The following is a 17,351-nucleotide window of genomic DNA, read 5'->3' as shown; positions in this document are numbered from 1 at the left end:
CGCCTGGGCGGGATGGGGTGGACCTGAGGGAGCCGGGGGGCATGAAGGGGGCGCTGAGGAAGCCTCCAGGGCCCGCGGCGGCGGGGGGCGACGAGGGGGCGCGGAGGGGCGCGGGCGGGGGTCTCTGACGCCCTGGCTAGGGGCGCGGCTTGCCGGAGCCGGGCGGGAGCGGGCGGGAGCGGGCGGGGAGGGGCGGGACGCGAGGAGGGGGCGCCGGGTCGCCGCGGGGCTGGCGCCGGAGCGGCCGGGGGCGGGCGGGGCGGCCGCGGTGGCCGTCGCCTCACTTCCGGGAGCGCCTGGGCGCCGCGCCCGCCTTGTGCGCGCGGCGCAGCCTGCCGGCCAGCCCCGCACCTAGCAGCCGGGGGAGCGCGCAGCCAGGCCGGAGTCCCCAGCGCCCGCGGCCCGGGCCGCTCCCTCCGGCCATGGGAGCGTCCGCGCGGCTACTGCGCGCGGTGATCATGGGGGCGCCGGGCTCCGGCAAGGGCACCGTGTCGTCGCGCATCACCAAACACTTCGCGCTGAAGCACCTCTCCAGCGGGGACCTGCTCCGAGACAACATGCTTCGGGGCACAGGTGGGAGCCCAGGCGGGAGGGGTGGCGGTAAGCCGTCGCCCGGGCCGGGATTTGCGGGCGGGGATGCGGGTCCGGGGAAGGTGGGGCACCGGGATGCCAGTCCGGGGATGCGGGTTCCCGGATGCAGGTCCAGGGATGCGGACGCGGCATCCCCCTCCCGCCGCCCAGGGGAGAGACCTTAGGCAGCTGAGCAATTGCGCCCCGAAAGCTTCAGCTTTGGGCAGCTTTGGGCGGGTTATTGGGGGAAAAGACTAGAGAGTTAGGCCAAGTTCGAACTTCAGAGTTTTAAGTAAACTGCTTGGCTTTGTTTGAGAGGAATGTCCAGGTCCAGTCGCTGCTGCTCCCTTAGGAACTGTGGCCTGTTCTCCACGTGCCCTTTCACCTGGAGAACTGAAGTTTGACCTGAAGGGTTTGCTCTTCCTTTTTTTTTTTTTTTTTTTTTTTTTTTAGTTAAACTCTGGAATTTTCTGGATCCAAACTTTCTCCCATAATCTGAAGGCCGGCTATTATTTGTGCTCGTTGCAGTCACAAAATTGGCTTAGATCTTTGATACTCCAGAGATTTCTTAGACAGGAAAGCTATTCTTGTGCATAGTTATCTGAAAGATTGTTTTGTTTCTCATGCCAAATAAATTCTTAAAATTCAGCACCAAATCCAGTCAACAAACTCTATACTTTACAACGGATGGATTTTATGTTAAGCAAATTATCTCTTAAGAAAGCTGTTTTTATTTATTTATTTATTTGTTTGTTTGTTTGTTTGTTTTATTTTTCTAAAAAAGATTTTAAAATATTTTTTTAAAGTAATTTCTATGCCCAACGTGGGGCTTGAACTCACAACCCGGATATCCGAGATCGAGAGTCTCACGCTGTGCGGACTGAGCCAGCCAGGGCCCCAAGAAAGCTGTTTTTAAAAGTCAACAGTAAGATGAGGTTTTTTTCCCTCAAAAGCGTTGACCTTTATTTTCCAAAACAGAACTCATTTTGAACCTCCTTTTAAAAAATTATAGAATTAATGCCTGCACAAGGTAAAAAAATAATTGGAAAAAGGACAGAAGTACATGAAATGAAAAGTAAAGCCCTCTCTCTGTTCCTGAGTCCAATTCTTCGCAGGGGAACAGGACCTTGTGTTTCCTTTTAGAAATGTGTATTTGTGTACAGCCACACACATATCTAGCCCTTATTTTATGCAGTGTGCAATCATACTGTGTACGTATTCTGCATCAGCGTATTTTCACTTTATATCTAGAATATTTTTCCACGTCAGAACATAAAAATCCATTTCTGTTCATGCTTGTATAGGTATCTGCTGAATCTAGATCATTTCTAGGTGGGGTTTTTGTCTTTCAAAATGTAACTGAGGGGCGCCTGGGTGGCACAGCGGTTAAGCGTCTGCCTTCAGCTCAGGGCGTGATCCCAGCGTTCTGGGATCGAGTCCCACATCAGGCTCCTCCGTTATGAGCCTGCTTCTTCCTCTCCCACTCCCCCTGCTTGTGTTCCCTCTCTCACTGGCTGTCTCTATCTCTGTCAAATAAATAAAATAAATCTTAAAAAAAAAAAAATGTAACTGAAAAAAAGAGCCACCTCAACGCTTTAGTTTGTCTCTTGGAGTTCTTTGGTTCAGCACTTAGTCTGGCAAATGACTATTTTTCTCTCTTCTAACATTGATCGCTTAAGAAACATAGAGTGTATGCAGTGTTTTGTGGTCAGTTAACACTTCTTCAAAAGGTTAAATTGTTTGGCCCGCTTGCTAAATGTTCTTGATGCAACATACTTAAGTAGTTAGGTAACAATAAACAGCCTCCAGCCGGGCACCTGGTGGGGGTAAGGTTATCCAAAGTGGGAAGGCGTAAAGAATGCCTAAGGGATTCTCAGAAAAATAACTGAGCAGTGAGGTATAACTGTGTGGTTAAGGAACACTTTCTGCAGCGAGGTAAGGTTCCACTGATTTGTGAAAACATAAAGCATTTTTAAAAATTAAATTGAAAGCCAAAGTAGTAAACTTTTTTCAAAATTAAGAAACAATGCTCTGTTTATCCTTAACATCCCCGGACAGGCCCGCTGTTCCTTTTCTGGCTCCCTGTGGAGAAAGGGAGGCTACAGGGAGGGAGTGGAGGGGATCATCCCTTGCAAAGAAGTCCAGCTCGCCTCGGGCGCCTGCTCCTTCTTTAAAAGGTCTTAAAAAATGGCAGTTCTTTAACAAGGAAAACAGAAAACGGAGTTTAGGGAGATGTCAAGAGATTGTTATTACAGATGTTCTGTATCTCAGGACTAAGAATATATTCTCAATAAATATTTTTCTCTTCAAACATTTTTCTCTTCTTGGTTTTTATTTTTTTAAATTTATATTTTATTTATTTTTTTGGTGGGATTGGATATTTCCCATAGGATGAGAGCCAAAAAAGCGATGTAGTCTTTTATTAAAAAAGTTTCATGTTTTTTGATACTAAAATTAAGGTATATTTATTATAAAGGAAGAAAAAACATGTCATGAGAATATAAAAAAGATAATTAAAATCCTCATAATTCCACCACCCGGAAACAATTATAATTAACCCTTTCGTGCCTTAAATGCTTTTTTCCTGTTGCATTTGTATGTGTTTGCAAAATTGTTGCATTCTAAATGATTGCTCATATACCTTTTTTTCTCACTTATTGTGAGCATGTCCACACATGATAAAGCAGTCTTAAAAATGATATTTAATTTCAGTTGTTTTGGACGATTTTATTTATTTATTAGAGGGAGCACGCATACATGCGCAAGCAGGGGGAGGGGCAGGCAGAGGGAGAGGGATAAGCAGGCTCCTTTCTGAGGGACTCAGTCCTAGGACCCCAGGATCATGACCTGAGCCGAAGGCAGGCGCTTAACTGACTGAGCCACCCAGGTGCCCCAAAAATGATATTTAATTTTAACCTTTTCCTATCTTTGGACATTTATGTTGTTAACCATCCTTTGCTCTAGTAAATACTGTTATGACCCTCTTTGTTCATGAACACTTGGCAGCACCTCTGCTTATTTCCTTCCAATATGAAATCCTTAGTGTGGAATTTCTATAAATGTGGTCCTGTCAAATAGTGCTGCAGAAGGAAGGTACCAGTTTACTCTCAAACCACTATTTCATGAGGATGCTCTATTTTATAACCTAGAGCTGCATTTTATAGCTAAAGTTTAAAATCAACCCAGAAGATGTGACAAGGACACTGGACACACGAGGCTACCTGTTGACAGGAGCACACATGGTGGCCAGCACTGACCCCGGAGTCAAGAGGCTGGAGCCTGACCCTTAGACATTAGACCAGCCCTCTGGTTTAAAGATAAGCACGTGAGTTCAGGAGAGGTTGAAGAACTCGCTCAATCATCAACAGCAGTTACTGGGAGACAAGGGTGAACACCCAGGCCTCCTCGAGCGCTAAACACTTTCTTTCCCTGATGCAGTGTTGATGGTCAGGAGATCATTTTAGGTGGACACAATTTTTTAATCTATTTATTTCAAAGGATATTTGAAAAACAACAAACACACCAAATCTTTTTTTTTATGAACATGATAATCCGTTAATTTGAAAAGCTGGGTCCCATAGAAGAAAATTACGTGGCAGAAATTGTGAGGTCACGACGGGATTGCCCAAAGTTTGAGAAACTGCCTTGCAGCTTAGCGCTTCTCAAAGAGGGAACCCTGCGCTAGATGGCTGATGCTTTTGAATGTCCTTTGTGCTCATGTGTATGTTGGGGAAGTTGAACTCAGTAGATAATCTTCAAAGTCTCTGTCAGCTCCCAAGATTCTCTAACAAAAACTTTTATTTTATACACCTGCGTAGCATAGGTACACCTAATTAGAATGATTTTGACAGTAGGGCAAATTATTTTTGTAATGGCAAAAAACCCCAAAACCCTAATTTATAAGAGGCAATTATTTACATGGTTGGGAATTCCAAAAAATTTAAAAGGGCATTTAGTGAAATGATCCTTCTAGAGCTATTTCATGTATATACAACCAAATGTCACCTGTTCTTTCCTGTTTGTTTTTCTCTTACATAAATGACAGCAAACGGTAATATGTTCTGTTCCTTTCATAATCATGCTTTTTATAGGGATTGCCTCATTTTTAATAGCTTTATTGAGATCCAATTCATATACCATATATTTTACCCATTTAAAGTTTACAATTAATAGACTTTCATATATGCACAGAGCTGTGCAACCATTACTATGGTCTGTTTTAGAACATTTTCATTACCTCCCCAAAGACACTTCATACCCATCAGCAATCACTCCTGCTCCCCTCCCCCCACCCAATCTGAGCGCCCAGCAACCCTAATCTACTTTCTGCCTCTCTCGATTTGCCTATTCTGAGCATTTCATATGGATGGACTCATACACTATGTGGTCTTTGTGTCTGGCCTCTTTCACTTAGCGTGATGTTTTCAAGGTTCACCCATGTTGTAGCCTGTGTTGTTTCTCCATCCATGGTACCGCTGAGTGGTATTTCATCAGATGGATGCAGCAAATTTTATTTACCCATTCATGAGTTGGTGGACTTGTTTTCCAGTTCTTCCACTTTGTAACATATATCAGTACTTCAGTTCTTTTTATGGCTGAATGATATAATTTTGTATAGATATATCACATTTTATTTATCCATTCATCACTTGGTGGACAGTTGAGTTTCCACTTTTTGGCTATTGTGTATCATGTTGCTATGAACACTCCTCGTGTATAAGTTTTTGTGTAGATGTCTGTTTTAATTTCTCTTGGTGTGTGTGTGTGTGTGTGTGTGTGTGTGTGTGTGTGTGTGTATACCTTGGCATGCAACTGCTAGGTAAGATGGTAACTCTTTTTGGGCACCTGGGTGGCTCAGAAGGTTAAGCGTCTGCCTTCGGCTCAGGGCGTGATCCTGGAGTCCTGGGATCCAGCCCCACATCAGGCTCCTCCTCTGGGAGCCTGCTTCTTCCTCTCCCACTCCCCCTGCCTGTGTTCCCTCTCTCACTGGCTGTCTCTCCCTCCGTCAAATAAATAAATAAAAATCTTAAAAAATAATAAATAAATAAATAAATAAATAAATAAATACAAGTTCCTAATCAGATATAGAATTTATAAAAATTTTCTTCCATTCAGTGGATTATCTTTTCATTTTTGTGGTGTTCTTTGAAGCATAAAGGTTTTTAATTTTAATGAATCCAGTTCATCTGTGTTTTCTTTTGTTGATTGTGCTTTTGGCTTCACGTCTAAGAAATCATTGCCTGATGAATAGTCAAGAGGATTTATGCCTATGTTTTCTTTTAAGAGTTTTGTAGTTTTAGCTCTTACCTTTAGGTCTGTGATTGATATTAATTTTTATATTTGGTATGAGGTAGGGGTCCCACTTTATTCCCTTGTGTCTGGATATTCAGTTGTCCCAGCAGCATTTGTTGAAAAGACTATTCTTTCCCACACTGAATTGCCTTGGTATCCTCCTTGAAAACCAATTGATGGTAAACGTAAGGGGTTATTTCTGGAGTCTCAGTTCTGTTTCATTAATCCATATGTCTATTGTTATGCCAGTATTGCACAGTCTTGATTGCTGTTTTGAAATCCAAACTGTGTGTCCGCCAACTTTGTTCTTTTTCAAGATTATTTTAGCTGTCCTGGGTCCCTTGCATTTCCATATAATTTTTAGGATCAGTTTCTCAGTTTCTGCAAAGACACCAGCTGGGATTTTGATAGGATTCCATTAAATCTGTTAGTCATTTTTGGAGACTATTTCCATCTTAATATTAACTTTTCTAATCCATGAATATGAGATGTTTCTCCATTTTAGTTAGGTCTTTAATTTCTTTTAACAATGTTGTAGTTTTCAGACAGTTCATTTTACACTTTTTAAAAAAATGTATTGCTAAGTTTTTTATTTTTGATGTAATTGTGAATGGAATTGTTTTCTTAATTTTATTTTTCAGACTGTTCAAGGCTAAATTTTTTGTATATTGATCTTAAATCGTGCAACTTTGCTGAACTCATTAGTTCTAATAGTTTTTTTAGTGGACTCTTTAGGATTTTCTATACAGAAGATCACCTCATCTGCAAATAGAGATAGTTTTACTTTTTCCTTTCTGGATGCCTTTAATTTCTTTTTCTGGACTACGTGCCCTGGCTAGAATCTCTGATACAATGCTGAGCAGAAGTGGCAAGATCAGATGATCTTTTCTTAATGCTATTTTTATACTGATGAAATTAAGAACTTTTAAAATGAGTTCCATCCTCCCATTCCATTTGGTGTCATTAGTTGAGGGCTTACAAGAGGGCTTGGTCTGAAGAGTGAGAGGTGAGCAAAGGGGCCAATCCCTGTTTTAGGGACTCAGCCTTGAAGCAATGCAAGTTTTTACATTTTTCCCCCCAAACACGGGTGATGAGGCTGACCTCTGCTTCCCCAGAGCGGTGGTCAGAGCTGGTCAGAGCGACAGAGAGGTGCACACATACTAAGTCTGTGCACCTTCACAGCAGGTCATTTTATTAAAAGTTTCCTGAGTGCCCTCCCAGGGAACCAGGCCCTCTTCCAGACACAGTTTGTAACCCCTGCCCGTACACCTGTCAATTCCGTGCAGTTAATGTGCTTAGTGAAAACCTAAAGTTTCATGCAAATGACAATTTAGAATCTGTTCTGAAGTCAGTGTGGCAGTTTATACCAAGAATTATGGAAACAGGGGCGCCTGGGTGGCTCAGTCGTTAAGCGTCTGCCTTCAGCTCAGGGCGTGATCCTGGCATTCTGGGATGGAGCCCCACATCAGGCTCCCTTCTCCGCTGGGAAGCCTGCTTCTTCCTCCCCCACACTCCCTGCTTGTGTTCCCTCTCTCGCTGGCTGTCTCTCTCTCTCTCAAATAAATAAATAAAATCTTAAAAAAAAAAAAAGAATTATGGAAACAGTCATATACTTTGACCTTTTAATCTGACTCTTAGGAAGTTATCCATCAGAAATAATTAAAAAAAAAAAACAGAAAAAAGAAGAAAAGCAAGGGTATTAATATCCTTAAAAGTAGCAGTGGTAGGGCAAAACCAAGACCAATTCAGATAATTTAAATGTCCAACAGTCCTGCTGCAATAATGTTTTATATATCAAACTTGGGTATATATTGATGGGGTGTTAAACAGTTAACCAAAAATAACTATATAAAATCACTGAAAAATATTCACAAAATAATGCTAAGTGAAAAAAGAACACAAAACTGTATATACACAGGAGCACCTGGCTGGCTCAGTCTGTAGAGCATGCAACTCTTGACCTTGGGGTCGTGAGTTTAAGCCCCACACTGGGTGTGGAGCTTACTTAAAAAAACAAAACAAGAAACCTATATACGCAAAGATTACAATGGTATTACAATTCCTAATGTATACAGTATAAATAGTTTGGTGACAAATGATGAGCAAATCAAAATATTGTTGTGTAAGAAGAACATCAAATTGTGGGTAATACTTTTCAATTGTCCATGAATTCTTCGCCAGGGCGTTTAGTAAAATATAACACGAACACCGTGCTAATCTGGGCAAAAACCGAATTGTGACAGCAGCGTCTATTTTAGATAAGAAGCAGCTACAGTAACATCATAGCAAGCACTTACACTGAGCCTCTTATAAGTAATGACTATGTCAGGTTCTTATTTAAAAAGAAAATAATTTCTAGTATTCTGTATATTTTTTCGGATAGAAAATTTACAAAATACAGAACAGTGCAGATATATTAAAAATCACATAGAGATGACTGCTATTAACATAGTGTCAGTAGCTTTCTAGTATTTTTTCTGTCTATACATTTGCATTTATATATTTTTATGTAACAGCGAATTTGAAATAGGTATAGATTATTTTGCAACTTCTGTTTTTATCACAATAGTTGACAATGCACATTTTCTTATGACGGTGCTATCCGGAGGTCATCTCTAGGCTAGTGGTTTCCTAGGGGCCTGGAATGGGACAAAACAAATACGCTCGCTGATAGGTTTTTCCCTCCCTCCTCTGCTGTAGAAATTGGTGTGTTAGCCAAGACTTTCATTGACCAAGGGAAGCTCATCCCAGATGATGTCATGACTCGGCTGGCCCTTCATGAGCTGAAAAACCTCACCCAACATAGCTGGCTATTGGATGGTAAGTGGTGTTAGGAGCATTTCAGCTGTCCAGAATGATGAGCGTGTGCAGAGAATGAGCATTTCGTGGCTACAGACACACATCTGGTGGGTGGGGGTGGGGGGGCCTGAGTGCTGCCATTCACCTCCCTGAGGCCTCAGGCCAGTCATCTTCTCTGGGCCTGCTTCTTCATCTGAAGGGAAAGACAGAAGTGTACTGCACGATTTCTACGCTCCCTTCAGATGACTAGTCCTTGTGCCCTCCTTTCAGAGTATTTTATGAGGACAGAGAAGGAAGGGTGGAAAGTAATTTGCAATCAGCTATAAACTTTTTCCAGCGAGAGGTGGGGGCGGGATTCTTGAGGACAGGTTGATTTTTAGTTTTTGAAGAGGGAGAGAGGCATTTATTTTAAGGAATTGGCTCACAGGATGTTGGAGGCTGACGGGTCCCGAGATCTTCAGGGTAAAGACCCAGGAGAACCCATAGGTGGTCAGCCTCCAGTCTGAAGGCCAGTAGGCCTGAGACCCAGGAGGAGCTGGCTTCCATTTGAGTCAGAGGCAGAAAAAGCTGGTGTCTCGGCTCAAGGGTGGTCAGGCAGGAGGAGGTCCCCCTTATTGGGGGTCAGGCCTTCTGGTCTATCCAGGTCTTCCGTGGATTAGGTGAGGCCCACCCACATCAGGGAGAACAACCTGGTTCACTCAGTCTCCTGAATTAAATGATACTCTCCTCCAAAAACAGTCTCACAGACACACCCCAGATAATGTTTGACCAGTATCCAGGCACCCCCATGGGTCCAGTCAAGTTGATGCATAAAATGAATCACCATCACAGCCGCCCTACAGCTGTGATCAGCCTGCCAGGTAGTACTGCTTTTCTTGATTGTTCAACAATTAATTCTCTTCCCTCTTCCCCCTCCCAACCTTCCTTTATTCTTTTTTTTTCTTTTCTTTGTAAAGGTTTTCCAAGGACACTTCCACAGGCAGAAGCCCTGGATAGAGCTTATCAGATAGACACAGTGATTAATCTGAACGTGCCCTTTGAGGTCATTAAGCAGCGTCTCACTGCTCGCTGGATTCATCCAGCCAGCGGCCGAGTCTACAACATCGAATTCAACCCTCCCAAAGCTGTGGTGAGTTGTTGTGGTGGCACAGACGGTCTCTGACTCCTCTTGCCCTCACAGACATTAAGGGTTATGACGCCTGCTTCTGAGGGAATGTTCTCAGGTCACGTGGTGTGGTGGACGCATCCAGTGCACTCAGCTTGTTGGTAAAGGAATCCGTGGGAACAATGGGTGTTTGTTACTCATTCAGAAGCATTTACCGATTTCCTACTCTGTGCCAGGGAGTGTGTTAGGAGTTGGGGTAAGAAGGGTTAGTGACTGCTGTGGCTTATTTGGGGGTTACAGTTGGGCTTCTGAGGCTGTTGCTGAGTCATGTTGTATGTATGTGAAATTACTGAGAGGCTGCTTAGGAAACCTTTTAACTCTAAGGACTGATACTGGAGATGACCCTGGGGTCTCAGGGCTCTGCGCAGCAATGATCTGTCTCTGGATTTGTTTGTTTACTTAAAAGCACACTTTTGTGCTTGGTGCTTACATAGAGATGTCTAAAAATCACTGAACTGCTTATACAAATATGCTTCAAAGATGAGACGTTTGACCCCAGCCTCTTGTAACTCCTGTTTAGGGCATTGACGACCTGACTGGGGAGCCTCTCATTCAGCGTGATGATGATAAGCCAGAGACAGTGGTCAAGAGACTGAAGGCTTATGAAGTCCAAACACAGCCGGTCCTGGAATATTACCAGTGAGTTTGTCACTTTTCAGAACTTGTCTTACATGATGAAGCTACTAAGTCAGTTTTCGGTTATCTATGCTTCACAGCTGAAATGTGAAAATACCAGAAGATCCGATTCAGATTGGTTTAAACAGTAAAGGAAATGTATTAGCTTATGTAAGAGAGAATTCCAGAAGGCAGGGTGGGCTTCAGTCACCACTAGGTTTGATCAGAGTTCTGCCATTCTTTCAGCTTTGCATTTGCTGTGTCCTTAGACCCCTGCATAGTTGCACACAGTTGCCAGGAACAGGCAGGGCGTCCTCTTTCATGGAGAGCTGAGGGGTCAGCTTTCCTCCAGGTGAACAAGAGCCCCACGCGTCACGAAGGTGGCACCAGCTTGAACCAGCCACCGTGGTCAGGGAATGCCTTGCACTGTTTTAGGCCTAGATTACTGCCCATTCTGGAACCAGCTCCTGGTTGGAAGGGAATAGGCTGGTTGGTTGCCCCCTGGAGTGGGGAGTCCCCCCAACTCTGCTGTCAAGTAGAGGGAGGGCTGCTGTGGATGCTGGGGAGGCAAGTCAGATAATGCCCGCTACCCGTGCCATTAGAGAATGCCTAGAAGCCTCAAATGGCAACCTATCCTCAGATCATTTATTTGGCTAATAGTCTTTAAAAGCTTATGTTCGAACACAATTTTGTCTGCTCGTTAGGGAATTCATATCCCACAACAAATAAGGGAACTATGCTGAATAAATATTTGACTCAGGCTAAGAAAGAGTGCAGTGTGCTTACCCAGTCTTTCCCTCTGCTCCCGGAAGAGTGATTGCATCCCAATTCCCTCCCTAACAGTCACTAACTGAACAGTGATTCAGTGTCAAGACAGCCCAGTGCTGTGGTTGGAGCACATTCTGGATCCTGACTGCCTGAGTTCAGTCTCCAGCTCATTGTTGATTAACTTGGTCTTAACCTCTTGTTTAAATGGTAAGAACGGAGGGTCGAAAGAGCACGTTACTAGGAGTGACTCCTAGAACTGTGTCTGACACGTAGTGGACGCTGGATCATCGTTGGCTGCTGCTGCTGGTGTAATGGGGACCACGTGCGGTGACCTCTGAAGCCAGTCTCCAAACTGTTCTAGAGTAGTACTTTCCGGCAGGTGAAATTACAAGAGAGCTGGCAGTTCACTTTCTCCAGTCGCTGTTACTATAACTTTGTGGTTTATATAATGAGCTTGGCTCTGCAGGTGACCAGCTGTGTGTGTGGCCCTGGGCACAGTCTTCATTCAACCTTTGTGCCTCAGATTCGTCATGTGTCAAGTCAGAGCGGTATTAAATAGCACCTACTGGATAGGGCTGTAAAGGGAATTGAGAGAATCCACATAAAGACTTACCGCAGCCCTGGGACCAATAAATCACTTGGTGGTAGTTGCTGTTTTTATTTACCCTGCTGACACTGGTCCACACAGGTCAAGGCCAGGCCCCAAGAAATTGCACCTGCTCTATGTGGGGGAGGCAGAGAGCTGGGTAAATCGTAGTTCCATACAATGGGATATGTGCTTCTGTCACAATGGGATATGTGCTTCTGTCAATCGGGAACCTCATTCACACTAACTTCAGCAAAGGGGAATTTATTTTACCTACGAAGTCCAAAGGTAGATCCTGGGTCCAGGTGTTCAGACAGCATCCCCAGGCCTTGTGCACGCTCAGCTCCACTATTTCACACTGGCCTCAGTCTCAGGTGGGCCGTCCTCATGTGACCCCTGCAGCATCCCAGCTTGTTTCTTACCAGTTCAGCTACTGAGCAGAAAAGAGGGCCTCTTTGCCAGAAAGAGTCCTGAAGTTCGCACCAATTTCCTCTGATCATGTCCATCCTGGAAGCTGGGGAGTAGGGAGAGTTCCACCCAAATCTCATGGACTGAGTTTGGCGAAGGTGTTGTTTCCCAAACACGGTTTTGTTAATCACTCAAAAGTAACCAGAAGGGAGAACACATTGTTGCTGGGCTGATAAGAACACTGCAAGGCTGTTCATAGAGGTTACCACTTCATGCAGTGGAAGTAGGGGTTACTTCTGTCCAAATGTGGGGAGGGGAGTTGGGAAGGCTGCAGAGAGGAAGCGTATGATCTGGGTCCCTATCTTAGGAGATACCCTAGTCTACCCTAGTCGTTTTTTTTTTTTTTTTTAAGATTTTATTTATTTGAGAGAGAGAGAGAACACAAGCAGAGGGAGGGAGGGGCAGAGGGAGAGCGACAAACAGACTCCCCACTGAACAGGGAGCCCAATGCAGGGCTCGATCCCAGGACCCTGAGATCATGACCTGAGCCAAAACCAAGAGTCAGACGCTTAACTGACTGAGCCACCCAGGCGCCCCAACAGTGGCAGTTACTTAAAGTTAGTCTTAACTCTGGCAAATTTTATAAGGTCATAGAGGAATACTTTTGTCCTCAGGGAAGCCTCTGGAAGTCAAGTGAAAGGTTGCAGGGGGAGGACTGATGTCTGTTTTTAGAAAGAAACCAGAGTTCCTCAGTTGCTCTTAGGCAGACTTTAAGACACTGTGTGTGAGTTGGAGGAGGAAGACAAGCAAGAGGAGGAATGCCAGAATTTCTGGAGGGAGTGTGTGTTTTGAAAAGCAACCCTGGGATTCTGATCCTGCTCACCGTCTTACCCCCAGGGGTGAAGAGACATTGGCTGCTGGTGTGGCGGCAACCCATACAATTTGCTTGGGGAAAATGGAGAAACACAAAAACAGTTTTTATTATCATTTCCCCCAAAATTCGAAAGAGGAAAAAATAAACCAAGGCAAAAAGCAGGAAGCATCATCAAGTATTAGGAAGTAGTTTGCAAGTGGGTAAGTAGACAAAGCCAAGGTTGTCTGACAGGCCCCATGTTTGGAAATCTGGGCTGTTACTTTACTTTCTAACATGCAGTTTTATCAGTAAAATAAAGAATCTGAGCTTTAGAAAGGATTACGTGAGCTATTATATTTAAAACACTGAGCTTGTGCTAAGTAAGTGCTCCTGTTTTTCAACTGACCATTTCCGTAAGCCACAGGACACAAGTGAAACTAAAATCTAGGTTTACCAATGCCAAACCAATGCCTTTCTCTCCTGATCACAGACTGTACTTACTGAGACCCCAAAATCCACATCATTTTTTTAAAAACTCTTCTCCCCTACCCCCCACGTGGAGTTTGAACTCAGGACCCTGAGATCAGGAGTCGTATGTGCCACCCACTGAGCCAGCCAGCCGCCCCTCACATCATCATCTTTTGTGAAGAACCACTTTGAGTGCTGAAGACACAAGAAAGCCGTTGCGTGGAATGTTTCGAGGACCAGCATAGGTTACCGTTGCATCTACACGGTAGGAATCGTGATCCCAACGTGCAGATTGAAATGAATATATATAAAGAATTTAGAGAGTATAGAAACAGAGATGCCATTTCATCATTGACTTGTTCTCTGAAGAAGAATCCAGACTGGAAGGAAGCACCATAATGCTTTATAAGATCATGTCTCAGCTCAACCAGAGAAGGATTTACTGTTGGATCCAAACGTGTTGTGTGGTCAAGTCTAAGAAACATATGGTCTAAATGCGAGATTCTGAAAATCGCGGAAGGAGCCAAAAGGGTTTTAAACCTTTCAAATGGCATGGAGGAGATAGTGAACCCTGCGAATGTCTGGAATGGCACACCCAGATTGGGGGAGAGTCCATTTGAGATTCTATTCCAAATAGGGGGAAAGATCTTTGCTTCATGTCATCGGATGACACTACAACTGAACAAAAGGGGTCTGGAGGTGATACAGAAGATGTGGCCCATCAGTCAGTCACAGGCTGCTCTTAAACAAGTGGTGTCTCAGCCAGACCGACAAAGCATTTGAGCAAATCGAGAGGGTGTAATCACAAGAAGCTGTCATTTTTTAAAACTTTGATATGCATTGAAAACAAAATAGATCTCAGGGCAACTCTGCAGTGTCCAGTGGTGTCTATATGGCTCTGGGGTCTTTCTTCTTCCTCTAAATGTGTTATGGTCCTTATCAGTTAGGAGGATTTATTTTGCTAAACAATTTGCTAGCACATTACTCAAATTATAAAACAACAAAACCCAAATCCTATTTCTGTTTCTTTTGAATCTAGTGTTTAAATTACAATAGAAAATTATAGGTTTATGACAAGTAGATGATATGATGCTACTTAGGGGGATGGCTTTGTTAGCAGTAACGCCTTCAGATTTTTTGTTTTGTTTCTGACACTTTGCCTAGTCTGTCTAGTTAAACATTTGACTAATATTCTGTTTGATTTTGGAAGTATTTTAATATGACCCAAGATATGAATAAAGTTTCTCCTGGAAAAAAAAAATCACTTTGAAAAAGCTCATCAGGAAGAGTCAGACCTGTGTTCTTTTGTGTCATTTTTAGGAGAAAGGGGGTGTTGGAAACCTTCTCCGGAACAGAAACCGACAAGATCTGGCCCCATGTCTATGATTTCCTACAAACAAAAGTTCTACAGATAAGCGGGAAAGCATCAGTTACTCCATGAGGAAAAGTGCATCTCACCAGTAAGAGGAGCAGAGACTCCTCGCCTGTGCATTTAGAAGCTCCTTGTTCTGAGACTGGCATGTATGAATTCTCTGACAGTTTTATTCTGGAAACAGGCTGTGTCAAATGAGCCCGATACTAAGACTCATCTCTTTTCATTTAGTGTGTTTTACCCAGGTATCTTCTATGGGTGTGCCATTAAAAAACATCGTATGTCTTAACTTTTGAAAAATGTTCTAAAGCATAATTAAAAGAGCAATTGGTAGTAATGTAATTTTTGTTCAGAAAACTGGTTGATAAAAATTTTGTTTTTCTGGAAAAGCTAAAAAATATTCCATGTCTCTTGGTAAAGTATCTCATTAGAGAAATGTGTGTAGACTGATCCCCAAAAACTGGCATTGTTAGCACTGTGGTACGTGGTTTTGTGAGACACTGTGTCTATCAAGTTCTAGAAAACAAGCAACTAGATATGCAGATTAGTTTCAGGATGAAATTCACTGCTGCCTTTACACTAAGAAACTAATAAGCTTCGTCATATATACTGTACTTATTGTGGTGTTAAACCTTCAGTTTACTCAGAATTTTCAGTCTGCTATAAAACTGTTAGTAAATCAGCATATAGGAAAAAACTCAGGTTAAGAATCGTGTGCTTTAGGATCCACTTGCCAGTTTCTGTTTTTGATCTATGTATGGTCTCCTGTGACGAGTAACAAAGTACAAAAAGAAAAGAAAACCCATGTCCCTAAGTAAAGTAAGCATACTTGGTCCTCAGGACGTAGAAACAGATCAGGTATGCCTGGGGAGAATTCCCTTGACACACATAAACAATCCTAATTAGTAAACAATCAAAATTAGCAAACTAATCAAATTAGTAGTTAAAAGGATTTACGTGAAAGGTTAAAAAGGACCAGTAAAGTAATTGAGTTTGCTGAAGGAGTTCTTTATTCCTAATCAAAGCAGTGGACACCTGCTCTCCTTCCCCGCCACCCCACCATCCGGCAGGGAGAGACGTCTGTCTGTGTGTGTACGCTGAGTAGCCATTTAAAAGTGAAGATGATGTGCTTTCTTAGTGGGGCAACAAGGATACACGCTTCTGGCCTGTGGCCTGGTAGGAAGAGTGGGGTGAGGAGAGGCGGAGAAGAAACCCGACTACATCTTCACTGGCATATTTACTCTTCCTTTACTTGGTGCTAAATCCAGTGCAACAAGTCCTCGTATAAGCTGTTGATAACTGCCTTTGAACGTCTGGCCCATGTTATCCCGGGCACTTAAAATACAAATGCCAGCAAGTGGTTCTTTAAGTATTTTGTGGGGGAAAGCTTTTGTTTTTTAAAAATTTAATGTTTAATGTGTTTTAAAAATTTAATGTTGATCTTTCAGAATGGACCAAGGATTATAGGACACATTTAATTCTTTACAACTTTCTGTAATGCCTTATTTGAATGTTAATATGACGCGCTTTCTAAAACTGTTGTGAACTACTAAGCTTATGAATTATCACTGGGTTACCAGGCGTACTACAATAAAATTAAATTTGAGAACTGTGGGTGTTACTTGGTCTCCGGTATTCCACAGGGCCCACTCCATCCCACCCTCTGCTCTGCTGCCCTGATGTCTCACTGGCTGCTGAATTGGTGACTGCTCTCTGATAACTGTCTCACAACAGTACACGGGCTGGTTTCATTTGAAGCTCGATCTCCTACTACAGGATTGCAGGCATACTGGCCTTCTTATCACACATAGATTTGGAAATCAAGAAGAGGGATGGAAGAACATGGCTTTGAAAATGAAGACTTATTCCCTCCCTACTCCCAAAACACTTCACCCAAAGTTTTGCACACACATCATTGCTTTGGGGAACGCCTGCACTTACTAAAGCAAATAGAGAGAACTTGTTTTATGCTGCATGAGTTGGTGTCAGACCATTCTGATGAAGGCTCTCATTGCCGAGGAGCACGTCCTGCTAAAGAACACAATGCTCAATGGCCGTCACTATGATGTATGTGCCACATGTGAATATGTCTACAGCCGAGTGCCACGGCTAGGAGGAGCCACCATCCTTAAAGGCTAAGGAGAACAGTTCCTCAACCCATTACCCTATGTTCCAGAATACCAGTTATTTTGGTACACTTTACATAAGCAGGATGTGCTGTGGGAAATGCAAATTGACAGTACCATCCACAAATTTTCTCAATTCCATTTGAAATAGATGACACACTTGCTCAAATTTCTAAACCCCAGCCCACAGCTACTTTTCCCCCAGGTATTTACAATGGCATTCCAGCAAAATATCTTGGACACTCCACAGTTTATGACAAAACTTACCTATGTTAAAAACAAATCATGGTAATTACAGACCAAAGGTTAAATTGCCATAATGCTTGCAA

General features: G+C 43.2%; 1 protein-coding gene across 1 annotated transcript; it reads left to right on the top strand.

Annotated features, from left to right (window-relative positions):
* The first annotated feature begins 333 nt into the window (after positions 1–333).
* AK3 (adenylate kinase 3) lies at positions 334–16,502 on the top strand. Its single transcript, XM_008690919.2, has 5 exons — positions 334–573; positions 8,563–8,682; positions 9,618–9,790; positions 10,347–10,465; positions 14,845–16,502. The coding sequence occupies exons 1-5, from the start codon at positions 423–425 to the stop codon at positions 14,963–14,965; spliced, it is 684 nt and encodes a 227-aa protein (XP_008689141.2). The 5' UTR covers positions 334–422; the 3' UTR covers positions 14,966–16,502.
* The last annotated feature ends 849 nt before the right edge of the window (positions 16,503–17,351 follow it).

The sequence above is a fragment of the Ursus maritimus genome, unplaced genomic scaffold (assembly GCF_017311325.1).
Source record: "Ursus maritimus isolate PB19 unplaced genomic scaffold, ASM1731132v1 scaffold_34, whole genome shotgun sequence".
Taxonomy (NCBI): domain Eukaryota; kingdom Metazoa; phylum Chordata; class Mammalia; order Carnivora; family Ursidae; genus Ursus; species Ursus maritimus.
This window is presented reverse-complemented; position numbering and strand designations above follow the sequence as displayed.